This window comes from Garra rufa, chromosome 15 (assembly GCF_049309525.1).
Source record: "Garra rufa chromosome 15, GarRuf1.0, whole genome shotgun sequence".
NCBI lineage: Eukaryota > Metazoa > Chordata > Actinopteri > Cypriniformes > Cyprinidae > Garra > Garra rufa.
Window position 1 is genome coordinate 12,110,589 of NC_133375.1, and position 11,498 is coordinate 12,122,086.

Sequence of the window (11,498 nt, forward strand, 5' to 3'; positions counted from 1 at the left end):
ATAAAGCTTTTCAGCAGATGGAAGCATGAAGTGCTCCAAAATCTCCTGATAGCTAGCTGCATTGACCCTGCCCTTGATAAAACACAGCGGACCAACACCAGCAGCTGACATGGCACCCCAGACCATCACTGACTGTGGGTACTTGACACTGGACTTCAGGCATTTTGGCATTTCCCTCTCCCCAGTCTTCCTCCAGACTCTGGCACCTTGATTTCCGAATGACATGCAAAATTTGCTTTCATCTGAAAAAAGTACTTTGGACCACTGAGCAACAGTCCAGTGCTGCTTCTCTGTAGCCCAGGTCAGGCGCTTCTGCTGCTGTTTCTGGTTCAAGAGTGGCTTGACCTGGGGAATGCGGCACCTGTAGCCCATTTCCTGCACACGCCTGTACACGGTGGCTCTGGATGTTTCTACTCCAGACTCAGTCCACTGCTTCCGCAGGTCCCCCAAGGTCTGGAATCGGTCCTTCTCCACAATCTTCCTCAGGGTCCGGTCACCTCTTCTCGTTGTGCAGCGTTTTCTGCCACACTTTTTCCTTCCCACAGACTTCCCACTGAGGTGCCTTGATACAGCACTCTGGGAACAGCCTATTCGTTCAGAAATTTCTTTCCGTGTCTTACCCTCTTGCTTGAGGGTGTCAATGATGGCCTTCTGGACAGCAGTCAGGTCGGCAGTCTTACCCATGATTGCGGTTTTGAGTAATGAACCAGGCTGGGAGTTTTTAAAAGCCTCAGGAATCTTTTGCAGGTGTTTAGAGTTAATTAATTGATTCAGATGATTAGGTTAATAGCTCGTTTAGAGAACCTTTTCATGATATGCTAATTTTTTGAGATAGGAATTTTGGGTTTTCATGAGCTGTATGCCAAAATCATCAATATTAAAACAATAAAAGGCTTGAACTACTTCAGTTGTGTGTAATGAATCTAAAATACATGAAAGTCTAATGTTTATCAGTACATTACAGAAAATAATGAACTTTATCACAGTATGCTAATTTTTTGAAAAGGACCTGTATTTCATCGAGGATTACTTAAAAAAAAAAAAAGTTTAAAAATCTCGTCTCGTTCTCGTGAACCCAGTCTGACAGATACAGCTTTACGATTCTCTCCGAAAACAGCCGAGCTCCTGAAGGCGCGCCGTGGGCGGAGCTAAAGATTGACGAGAGCGTTTATTGCTAACAAAACACAGACATTTAATGCTCTTTCACTTACCATCTGAAGTTCTGAATCATTACCAGGATCTTTTGTAGCTGGGACCGCTCCATATTTCAGTATCAAACGATCTGTAAATCCAGTGTCAAACTGGGCCTTGTTTATAAAAGGTTCGTCAACAAACACACCTGCAAAACCGTTTCTGCCCCGGGAAAATAAACTGCATCTTCCACCGTTCACGTAACGCTGGGTTCTTCGGGAAGCTAAGCAAGGTTATCTTTGCTTTACAACCAAAACCACACTTTTTTTAGAGACTTTTTTTCTCGAGTGAGTCCCGTGCAGCGGTGCTGCAGCCGAATGAAGCGTCGTTGGGCGCGCTCTTGCGCTCGCTCTGGTCGATGTGTGCGCGGGCGCGCTCTTTCGGGAGAAATGCCCATACAAGGAGTTCCACTGTTTAGACTAGAAGGGAGACAGTTCTCGCTACTGGGCATGCCCACATCAATCTAACGTTATTTTTATCACACTGTACGACAATAATACTGTTTTTTTTTTTTTTATTATAGTAAGAGAAAAAATTAATTTCATTGTTAGTTTCCGGTCGGAGCTGTATCCCTTCTAGCCACAACCGAGTTCCACCCGTCAGGACGCAATTGAGAGCCATGATCGAAAAAAAAACTTTCCGAAACGTTTTTTTTTTTTTAAACGTTGCCCATGTTTAGCATGAGAATCCAACTCTTTAACGGTGTAAATAACTTAACATGCATGAAACAGCATTGGACCCCGCTATTTAAAAACACTCAAAATAAACGCTGAACTGTAATATTGCTTCCTCATATGAATATTCAACTAGCAGTCTAGCAAGTATTCAAATATTTAAGCCTATCACTAAAACAGCTTTTAATGTTATTGTATAAAATCATCTTACAGTAAATCAAATCAAAGTTCACATTTATTGGCATATGCAATGAAAAACAAGTTTCATACAGCCACACTACTAAATCTTTAAATTGCATAGACTAGAAGGAATTGAACACATTCTAATTCAAAATAAAATAAAATCAAATTATACAATGAGAACCAGTGAATTTAATGACATATGGGAAAATTAAAATACGTAACAGTCCATTAATTGTGCAAACAAAGCACCTGCAATAAAAATGCTATTCTTACGCTCACACACACAAACACGCACGTACCTAAAGACTTTAACCCAGAAACCTGCCACTTTCTGTCAATACTGCTGCATAATGGAAATCTCTTTCAAACACATGCACTCATTCACTGGTGCAGAGTTCACTATGGTCAAAGGGGATGTTTGGATAAAAACAAGGGCCTTATCTCTTTAAAAGTATTATATCTTTCATGTATTAATTAGCATAACTATCAGCCATAAAACAAACGTCTCTAAAGTCTATAAAGATAAACCTGTACTGAAAGACCCTACTGTATGTCTATCTTTTATATCTGTAAAAAAAACATTGAGCCATCTGCCATCTAGTGGACATTTTCTGTGCTGTGACAAAGTAAACTATACACATCTAGAGCACATTTGGGCTTGCTATTTCTATACAAAATCAGTTTTATGACTAAGTTTCACATTTTCACAACCATTTTCTAAAATGTAACTCCCCGGTCTGACTGAATAACATACGTACTGTCAAACGGACCAGTCCAGAACCTGATGGGTGACTTATGGTACACAGCAGATTTTGATCTGTTGATGATTGTGTATAACACAAGCATGTAGTTCCCTCTTGCATGAAATGTTGTCTCAAACAGTGTGCGTTAAGACCTAAACACAGTTCATGAGGGTGCTTGTACACAGCAAGAGAAGCTCTGACCTAATATCAGTAACTCAGAATCTCTGGCAGACGTCCCGTCCACGAGTCAGCATGCAAGAGATCTCTGTTCACGAGCCTTCAGGCTCACTCGCTTTTTCCTCCTAATAGAGACAATGAAACAAAAAGAAATATGGTATTTAAACACTATGGTTTTATGTATTCGGTTAGTCCAATAGTAGTGGATTCTTTTTTTTTTATTGGTAACAGTTTTGATTGTGTAACCATCAGTAAGATCAGTAAGATTTATAATGTTTTTTAAAGATTTCTCTTGTGCTCATAAAGACTGCATTTACTTGATCAAAAATACAGAAAAAAAAAAACAGTAATATTGTGAAATATTATTACAGTTTAAAATAATTTTACTATATTTTAAAATATAATTTATTCCTGTAATGCAAAGCTGAATATTCATATTTTTTTGGAACGTGTAATTATTAGGTGAATAAAAAGGAAAAAAGGAAAAAAAGCAAAACAAACAAAAAACAGCATTTATTCAAAATAGAAATCTTTTCTAACAATAAGTCTTTGCCATCACTGTTTATTACTTTAACACAGCCGTGACTAAAAGTAATTTCTTTAAAAAAAAAAAAAAATTACTGACCACAAACTTTTGAATGGTAGTTTATTTTGTTACAAAAGATTACTATTTTAAATAAATGCTGTTCTTTTTAACTTATTTTTTTTATAGGATCACTATAAAAAAGTATCATAGGTTCCAACAAAATATTAGGCAGCACAACTGTTTTCAACACTGATAATAAATCAACATGTTAGAATGATTTCTGAAGGATCATGTGACACTGAAGACTCAAGTAATGATGCTGAAAATTCAGCTTTGCTTCAAAGGAATAAATTATATTTTAAAGTTTATTAAAATAGAAAACTGTTATTTTAAATTGCAATAATATTTCACAAAATCAAATTTTTTTTCTGGATTTTTGATCAAATATATGCAGCCTTGATGAGCATAAGAAACGTCTTTTTAAAAAATCTTGCTGATCCGAAACTTGTGAATGGCACACATATATAATCAGTATAAAAAAAAAAAACTGTGAACAGAAAAAAAATAATAAATTTCAGAATATTGTTAAAATTTGATTTACCCCTCTTTTTTTAATGAAAGCAGGTTTTAATGAATATGTCATAATTATTAATGTTACAACTTTTTTTGTTTTAATTGTGCTCTCATACTTTTGAACCCAATAACAAAACAAAAGCAAAAAATAAGTAAAAAAAAAAAATAATACAATTCACAAAAGCACAAAAACAAAAACACACAAAAAACAAAGCACACAGCAAAACAAAAAATAAGAAAAATACAAAACAAAAAAGCACAAAACAAAACAAAAAACAAAGCACACAGCAAAACAAAAACAAAGCAAAATAAAAATATAAAATAAAGCAAAGTAAAAAGCACACAGCAAAACAAAAACAAAGCAAAACAAAAATATAAAATAAAGCAAAGCAAAAAGCACACAGCAAAAAAAAATAAAAACGCAAAACAGTAAAAAGCACAAAGCTTAACAAAAAACAAAAAGCACACCACAAAAAGTACTCCGCAAAACACAAAAACAAGAACCAAAATAAATAAATAAATAAAAACACAAAACAAAGTTAAAAGCACATAGCAAAACAAACAAACAAAACACACACACACACACACACACACACACACACACACACACAGCAAAACAAAACACAATCCCAGTGAAAAATAAATATACTAAAATGTATTTGAAATACATTCTATTTAATGCTACTATACTATTACTATTATTCAAAGATCAAAAAAAACTCATCAGTAGTGACATTAAACAGAGAAATTTGCATTGTGCACAAGTACTCCAAATAAAGTTTATTTCTAATATTTATATCAGTAAGTCTTGAGCGATATGTCAGAAAATATGTTAATAGATTTGAACTATACTTAGTATGGAATAAATGTATTTTAAATATATTACTTTTTTACTAGGGAAAACAAAACAAAAAAAATGTAAAAGAAAATAAAAACGCAAAAAATATAAAGTAAAAAGCACAAAGTAAAACAAAAACACTCACAGCAAAACAAAAAACTAAATTAAACAAAACACAACACTGCACTCACACCTTGTGAAAGTGATGTATAGTTCATACCTTTTTGGTTGCTTAACCATGCATTTCCAAAGAACAGCATAGAGGGCTAACAGAAAGCCTATGAACACTGCTGCAGCGATTGCACCTGCAAACACAAACACATACACCTGTTACACTGCTGTCTGCAGTCTGAAAAACATCCACAGAGGCGCATAATCTGTATCCTCCACCCAGAGATGAGATCAGTAACACAGATATAGAGCATGACAGGCTGCAGTTTCATCATCTGCACTCCAAAAATCATTTCCAGTGAAACATTCAGCTTGGACACTCTGCTACTGTTAGTAAAAATCTCTTACTTATGAAGCATCACAGCTGCTTTATGAACTGATATTACGCATGTGAAAAGTCAAAGGTCCCAATAAATGGGAAAGAACAGTCCGTTTTTCATCAAGGAGTCTGACCCTGAAAATCAAGACATATATAAACATAAACAGTGTGTGCTTAAAGAGATATATAGTGTAATGAGGAAACGGGGGGAGGTGGAAAATTCCAATGATGACTTGGAAACCTGTTTGAGCCTGTGAGCGGGGAAGCTGAAACAAGGAAAGGGGAAATGCAAAAAAAAAAAAAAAAAAAAAAAAAAAAAAAAGAAAATCAACCCTGAACTATGATTTAACACTTTACATTCACTTTCTCTTACTCACTGTGGTCAGGAGAAATTATGCAAACTACGGCTGCTATCTCTAATCACACATCAAATGTTTATGTACAGATTAAATACACATATTAAATTACAAAATATATATAAACTACCAGTCAAAAGTTTTTGAACAGTAAGATTTTTTTATGTTTTTTTAAGAAGTCTCTCATGCTCACCAAGCCTGCATTTATTTGATCAAAAGTACAGCAAAAACAGTAAATTCTGAAATATTTTACTATTTAAAATAAGTGTTTTCTATTTAAATATATTTTAAAATGTAATTTATTCCTTTGATTTCAAAGCTGAATTTTAGCATCATTACTCCAGTCACATGACCCTTCAGAAATTGTTCTAATATTCTGATTTGCTGCTTAAAAAACTATTGCTTTTCAGGTTTCTTTGATGGACAGAAAGTTCAGAAGCAGCATTTATCTGAAATAGAAATCTTTTGTAACATTATGAATGTCTTTATCGTCACTTTTGATCAATTTAAAGAATCCTTGCTAAAAAGTATTAATTTCTATGAAAATATATATAAAACAATCTTGAGCAGCAAATCCCCATATTAGAATGATTTCTAAAAGATCAAAGATTGGTTTCAGGATGCTGAAAAAGTACCTTTGATCACAGGAATAAATGTTTTAAAATATATTCAAATAGAAAAGTTAAAAAGTTTGCTGTACTTCGGATCACATGAATGCAGGCTTGGTGAGCAGAAAAATATATAGAATATATAGTGAATAAATGTATAAAAATATATAGTAAATAAAAAAAAGTGATATTCCGGAGCAGTATTTGTTTGCAGGTTAGTTAATTTAGTATTTTTTGTAATACAATAAAATTTCCCATACTTCAAGTCTCAATTTGTGTGGTCAATGACATTCTCATAAACATTTAGCAAGCAAATGAGGTTGTATCCTCATTAAATGATCAGTTTAGCCTCTGACGCTCTGCACTTCTCCAGAAATCCCAAGTGTTTAATAACAATTCAACAGCATCCTTTCTCACAGACCCACACACCCTTGAATACTTCTCAGTACAACCAGAATTCTCTAGAAATGCTGTGTATACACAGCATTGATATTTTTACACAAAATAACCCCTTGTCGTTTCTTCCTGACAAAAGTTGTGAAATCAAATGTTTATTTTCACACTTGATTTGCGCTCTTCTCAGAACATGAAGAGAAAAAGAAAAACGTCATTCACAGGAGACAGAGCACTAAGAGAGGAGAGGTCACAGATAAATCACGTTCCCAAAGGTTGTGTTTTGACAGAACTTGTTTTGGAGGCATACGTCATGTTTTAAGTCATAAAAACCTCTCAGCCAGCAAAGGAGATCTTGGGAAGACTTACCGAATGCGACTGAGGAAGAAAGTAATAATAAAAGAGGAAGAGCTGTCACCAAACAAACATCGTTCTGTTGTAATGTAATGGTTCATCTCAGAGCTGGCTGGTTTGGTTCATGGCATAAAACTCATTAAAGGGATAGTTCACTCAAAAATGAAAATTCTTTAATTACTCACCCTCATGTCGTTCCAAACCCATACGACCTTTGTTCATCTTCGGAACACAAAACAGGCTATTTTTGATGAAATCGGAGAGTTTTCTGATCCTGCAAAGACAGCAACACAACTGACACGTTGAAGGTCCAGAAAGGCAGTTAGAACATTGATAAAATAGTCCATGTGATTTCAGTGGTTCAACCTTAATTTTATAGCAAAACAATGAAGCTACAAGAAAACATATTGTTGAATAAAGTCATTATTTTTGTTTTCTTTGCACACAAAAAGTATTTTCATAGCTTCATACAATTAAGGTTGAACCACTGATGTCACATGGGCTGTTTTACAGATGTTCTTATGACTTTTCTAGGCCTTGAATGTGTCAGTTGCACTGCTGTCTATGCAGGGTCAGAAAGGAATTAATTAAAAATATCTTAATTTGTGTTCTGAAGATGAACGAACAGGGTTCGTGCAGATACTGTAAAATGAAATCCCAGGACTTTTAAGACTTTTCAAAGCACAGCTTTTTTGAATTTGATCGGATATCATTTTAGATTTAGATCGGAACTTTGCCACAGGTTCACAATTTTTTTGCTTCAGATTAGAACATCAGAGCATGGATTGTGAATCATTTGATTCGGATCAGGACTTCGGTGCGGGTTCACAAATCATTTGTTTCAGATCAGGATTTCAAAGAAATTTCACAGATCTTTTTTTTCCCAATTTTTTTTTTTTAAACAGTAGAAAAGATTGGAAATTTGCGTATCGCAAATCTTTTGATTTAGATCAGGACTTCAAATTGCGTATCAGGAATTATTTGATTTGAATCATTCAATTCACATTCTGATCCAAATCAAATGCTCCAAAGTCCCGATATGAATCAAATTATTCTGATCAAAGTTCTAAACTAAATCAAATAATTCACGATACATGTTTTGAAGTCACAATCTTAAACAAATGATTTGCGATGTGCGATCCGATTGTAGCACTTCAAAACAGTGAATCATTTTTCGAAGCAATGGTTTAACTGATTCGGAGTTTAGAAAAGGCTCTGTTTCACCTATCAATACATGCTTTTTAAAATCATTACAAGCAATGTCGAAATTCTAAAACTGAATGGCTCTTTTAATTTGATCTGTTTTTTGCTAAGAAATCGCTTTAAATTAATGATCAAAGTCACGAGTTTGAATCAATGTTGGCGGTTCCAGCGTAAATGACCCAAATGATTTAGTTAATCTGTTCCTTGCATGTTCAGCCATGTTTACACTACACTGTCAGTACTACTACTTGCTTAGCTCGATTGGCTTCTGGTTCAGGCCTTAAATTTCAAAAAGTCAAATTCAAGTACTTCAACTCATAACTTAATTACTTGTATTTTAAGTTGATTTAACTTAAAATGTTAAGGCAGCTGCTGAACTTAAGTGCCTAAGTTGAAACTGGTGAAAACTTTTTACAGTGTACGAACCCCGAATGAAGGTCTTACGGTCTTGGAACGACATGAGGGTGAGTAATTAATGACAAAATTTTCATTTTGAACTATCCCTTTAAGTAAATGCCGAAGGAGAAAATTAATTTAGAAATGTGCACTGTTCAAAGGTTTAGGGTCAGTAAGATTTTTGCTTGTCTAAAGCTCACCAAGTTTGCATTTTTTAATCAAAAATACAGGAAAAACATTAATATTGTGAAACATTACTACAATATAAAATTAATTTTCTATTTTAATGTTTTAAAACGTAATTTATTCTTTTGATGGCAAAGCTGAATTTTCAGCATTGTTACTCCAGTCTTCAGTGTCACATGATCCTTCAGAAATCCTTCTAATATGCTGGTTTGATGCTTAAGAAACTTTCCTAATTATTATCAGTGTTAAACACATCTTAATATTTTTTTTCTTGATTCTTTAATTAAAATGTTCAAATGAACAGCACTTTTTTGAAATAGAAATCTTTGAAATAAAAATCTTTGTAATGGAAATCAGCATTTATTTGAAATAAAAAATCTTTTGTAACATTATAAAAGTTTTTACTGTCACTTTCTACCAATTTAATGTGCCCTTGCTGAATAAAAGTATTAAAAACTCAAATTAATTGTAAAAATCTTACTGACCCCAAACTTTTGAATGACAGTGAAAAAAAGTGATTGCTCACTGTTGCACTCTATTGTGACTGTCAAAAATGGAAAAAAGTGAGATCTTACCTGGTATGATTCCACTCTCTCTGTTCATGGGGGTCTCAGCGAGAGGGGGTGGACTGGCAGTAACTGAGCCTTTAGAGACAATGAAGATGAAGTTAAAGCTTACATGTGCAAAACTATCATTAACATGATGTAATTAAGGCTGTTTGTTGTCTTACCATTTCTATCAGAGCTGGGAGGGAGCCATGAAGACACTGGGGAAACTATCTGGAGAGAGAAAACAACAGGTTATTCAATAAGAAAATAATGGGCGGGGCTTGTTTTGTATCCTTCTAAAACTGAATGAATGAAAAGTGAGTGTTTAATACCTTAACAGAAAGGTGAAATAAATAAGCATAAGATGACATTACACTATAAAGTAAGTTGTTTAAGAGCTATTGGCAGCACTGAATGTAAACAATGCCACTGAACCAAACAAAATGTGCATATTTTGCTGATTTCTGCTGCTGAAAATGGTCAATTATTGTCGTGTTTTGGCCTGTATTAATCAGTCAGACTAGGAAAAACATTTCGAGTACTATAGACTGCCAAAAGTTCAAACAAATCAAAGAGAAGAGTGCAAAAACAGTCTGAAGTACAAAAGGCGTTTGTGGCCAAACTGAGCCAGGATTTCCAGGGCAAAAATCTTGACAACATTTGTGTTTCTTCTTATGATTTCCTGTCAGGTATGTGAAATACTAAGCTAATACCTTAATTAATACTGCTTGTGCGTATCTTCACCACCTATTAACTTTAGTTTGTCAAACTACTTTGCCCTTTCTTGCTTACTAAGCCCTTCTCTATATGATTTATATCACGCAAGTTTTCAGATAAAGATGTCATTGTAGACATTACCTGCCCACAGGTGTATTTCTCACCTATGTTTTATTTATTTTGTAACAGAAAATGGCTGGTTATGGAGATAAAGCGAGTAGTATTTGGCTAGTCATGTGATTCCAACATGGTGGCATCCATAAGGGGTGACCTGTACAATCAAACACCTTTTCGAGGCCACTATTAAAGCTGGAGTATTCATCAAATGTAAGTGCATGTCATTTTTATCATATCTGTCAAAAGCAGTATTAAGTCTGTGGATTACTGAAACCTATCCTATCCAAGCACTCATATGTGACAGACAGAGAGAGGGGAGCATGTCCCAGCACAGTTGTTTAACAAAGATAAGAAACTATGCAATGACTGAAAGTTTCCAAAACATGCTGGAAGACAGGAAATGAGAGAGTGAGAGAGAGAGAGAGAGAGAGAGAGAGAGAGAGGGAGCAAGAGAGATTTACTGTTTCCCAAGTCCTGTTCCTCAAACATTTGATCTGTGCTGTAAATACAAAATGTACTTTACTTCACTAAATACTAATAAAAAAAAGTGTCATTTTGATACACTAACCTAATTTCTACATTTGCAATAAAACGGTATTTTCCTCATTTTTAAAATACGCTTCATGTCTTCAAAGAGCCTATAAACACATGGTGCATTTAGCATTTATAACACATGCACTGCAGAGGAGTTTGTTTCTTGTGTGTTTGTTTGTTTGCTTGTACCTGGGTGAGATTGTGGTCCTGTGGTTCTTCATGAACAGAGCTGTTGTTGTTTCTCACCTCCGTCCACATGTTTCAGCGCGTGTTTGTGTTTCCTCCCGTGATCATCATAAAACGCGCAAAATTGCGAATGAGGCTCAAACAAAACAATGTAAAATCCCCCCTTAGGTTGCTTTTAAAGTGGGCGGGGTTAGTATAGCCAGTGGGCGGGGCAACAATCCGGCCACCAGCCTCTGGTTAAATTTGCATAATCAGATCCATTCAAAAAGTTGTTCATTATCTGTCTAGACAGGCGTGAACTAAATAAATAGCCTAAATAAATAAAGTACGTAAGTATCTCATATAAGACTTTGAATATATAGTACATGAGTCATGTTTACTGTTTGTTTACTGTTTTTGTTTTGGGGCTTATAACGTTTTTTGAGGTGTTTGACAGACATGGAAGAAAACTGCGTGAATATTGTTCAAAGAGGTATCCGTTTGTGTTCCACGGGACAAAATGACA

At 34.7% G+C, this 11,498-nt stretch overlaps 1 protein-coding gene across 1 annotated transcript; it reads right to left on the reverse strand.

Annotated features, from left to right (window-relative positions):
- Positions 1-2,082: 2,082 nt before the first annotated feature.
- Positions 2,083-11,128, reverse strand: LOC141286472 (uncharacterized). The gene is made up of 5 exons (XM_073818509.1): positions 10,997-11,128; positions 9,622-9,670; positions 9,467-9,535; positions 5,126-5,210; positions 2,083-3,093 (listed from the first exon to the last, which is right to left on the reverse strand). Exons 1-5 carry the CDS (start codon positions 11,063-11,065, stop codon positions 3,039-3,041), a joined length of 327 nt encoding a protein of 108 aa, XP_073674610.1. The 5' UTR covers positions 11,066-11,128; the 3' UTR covers positions 2,083-3,038.
- Between the last annotated feature and the right edge of the window lie 370 nt (positions 11,129-11,498).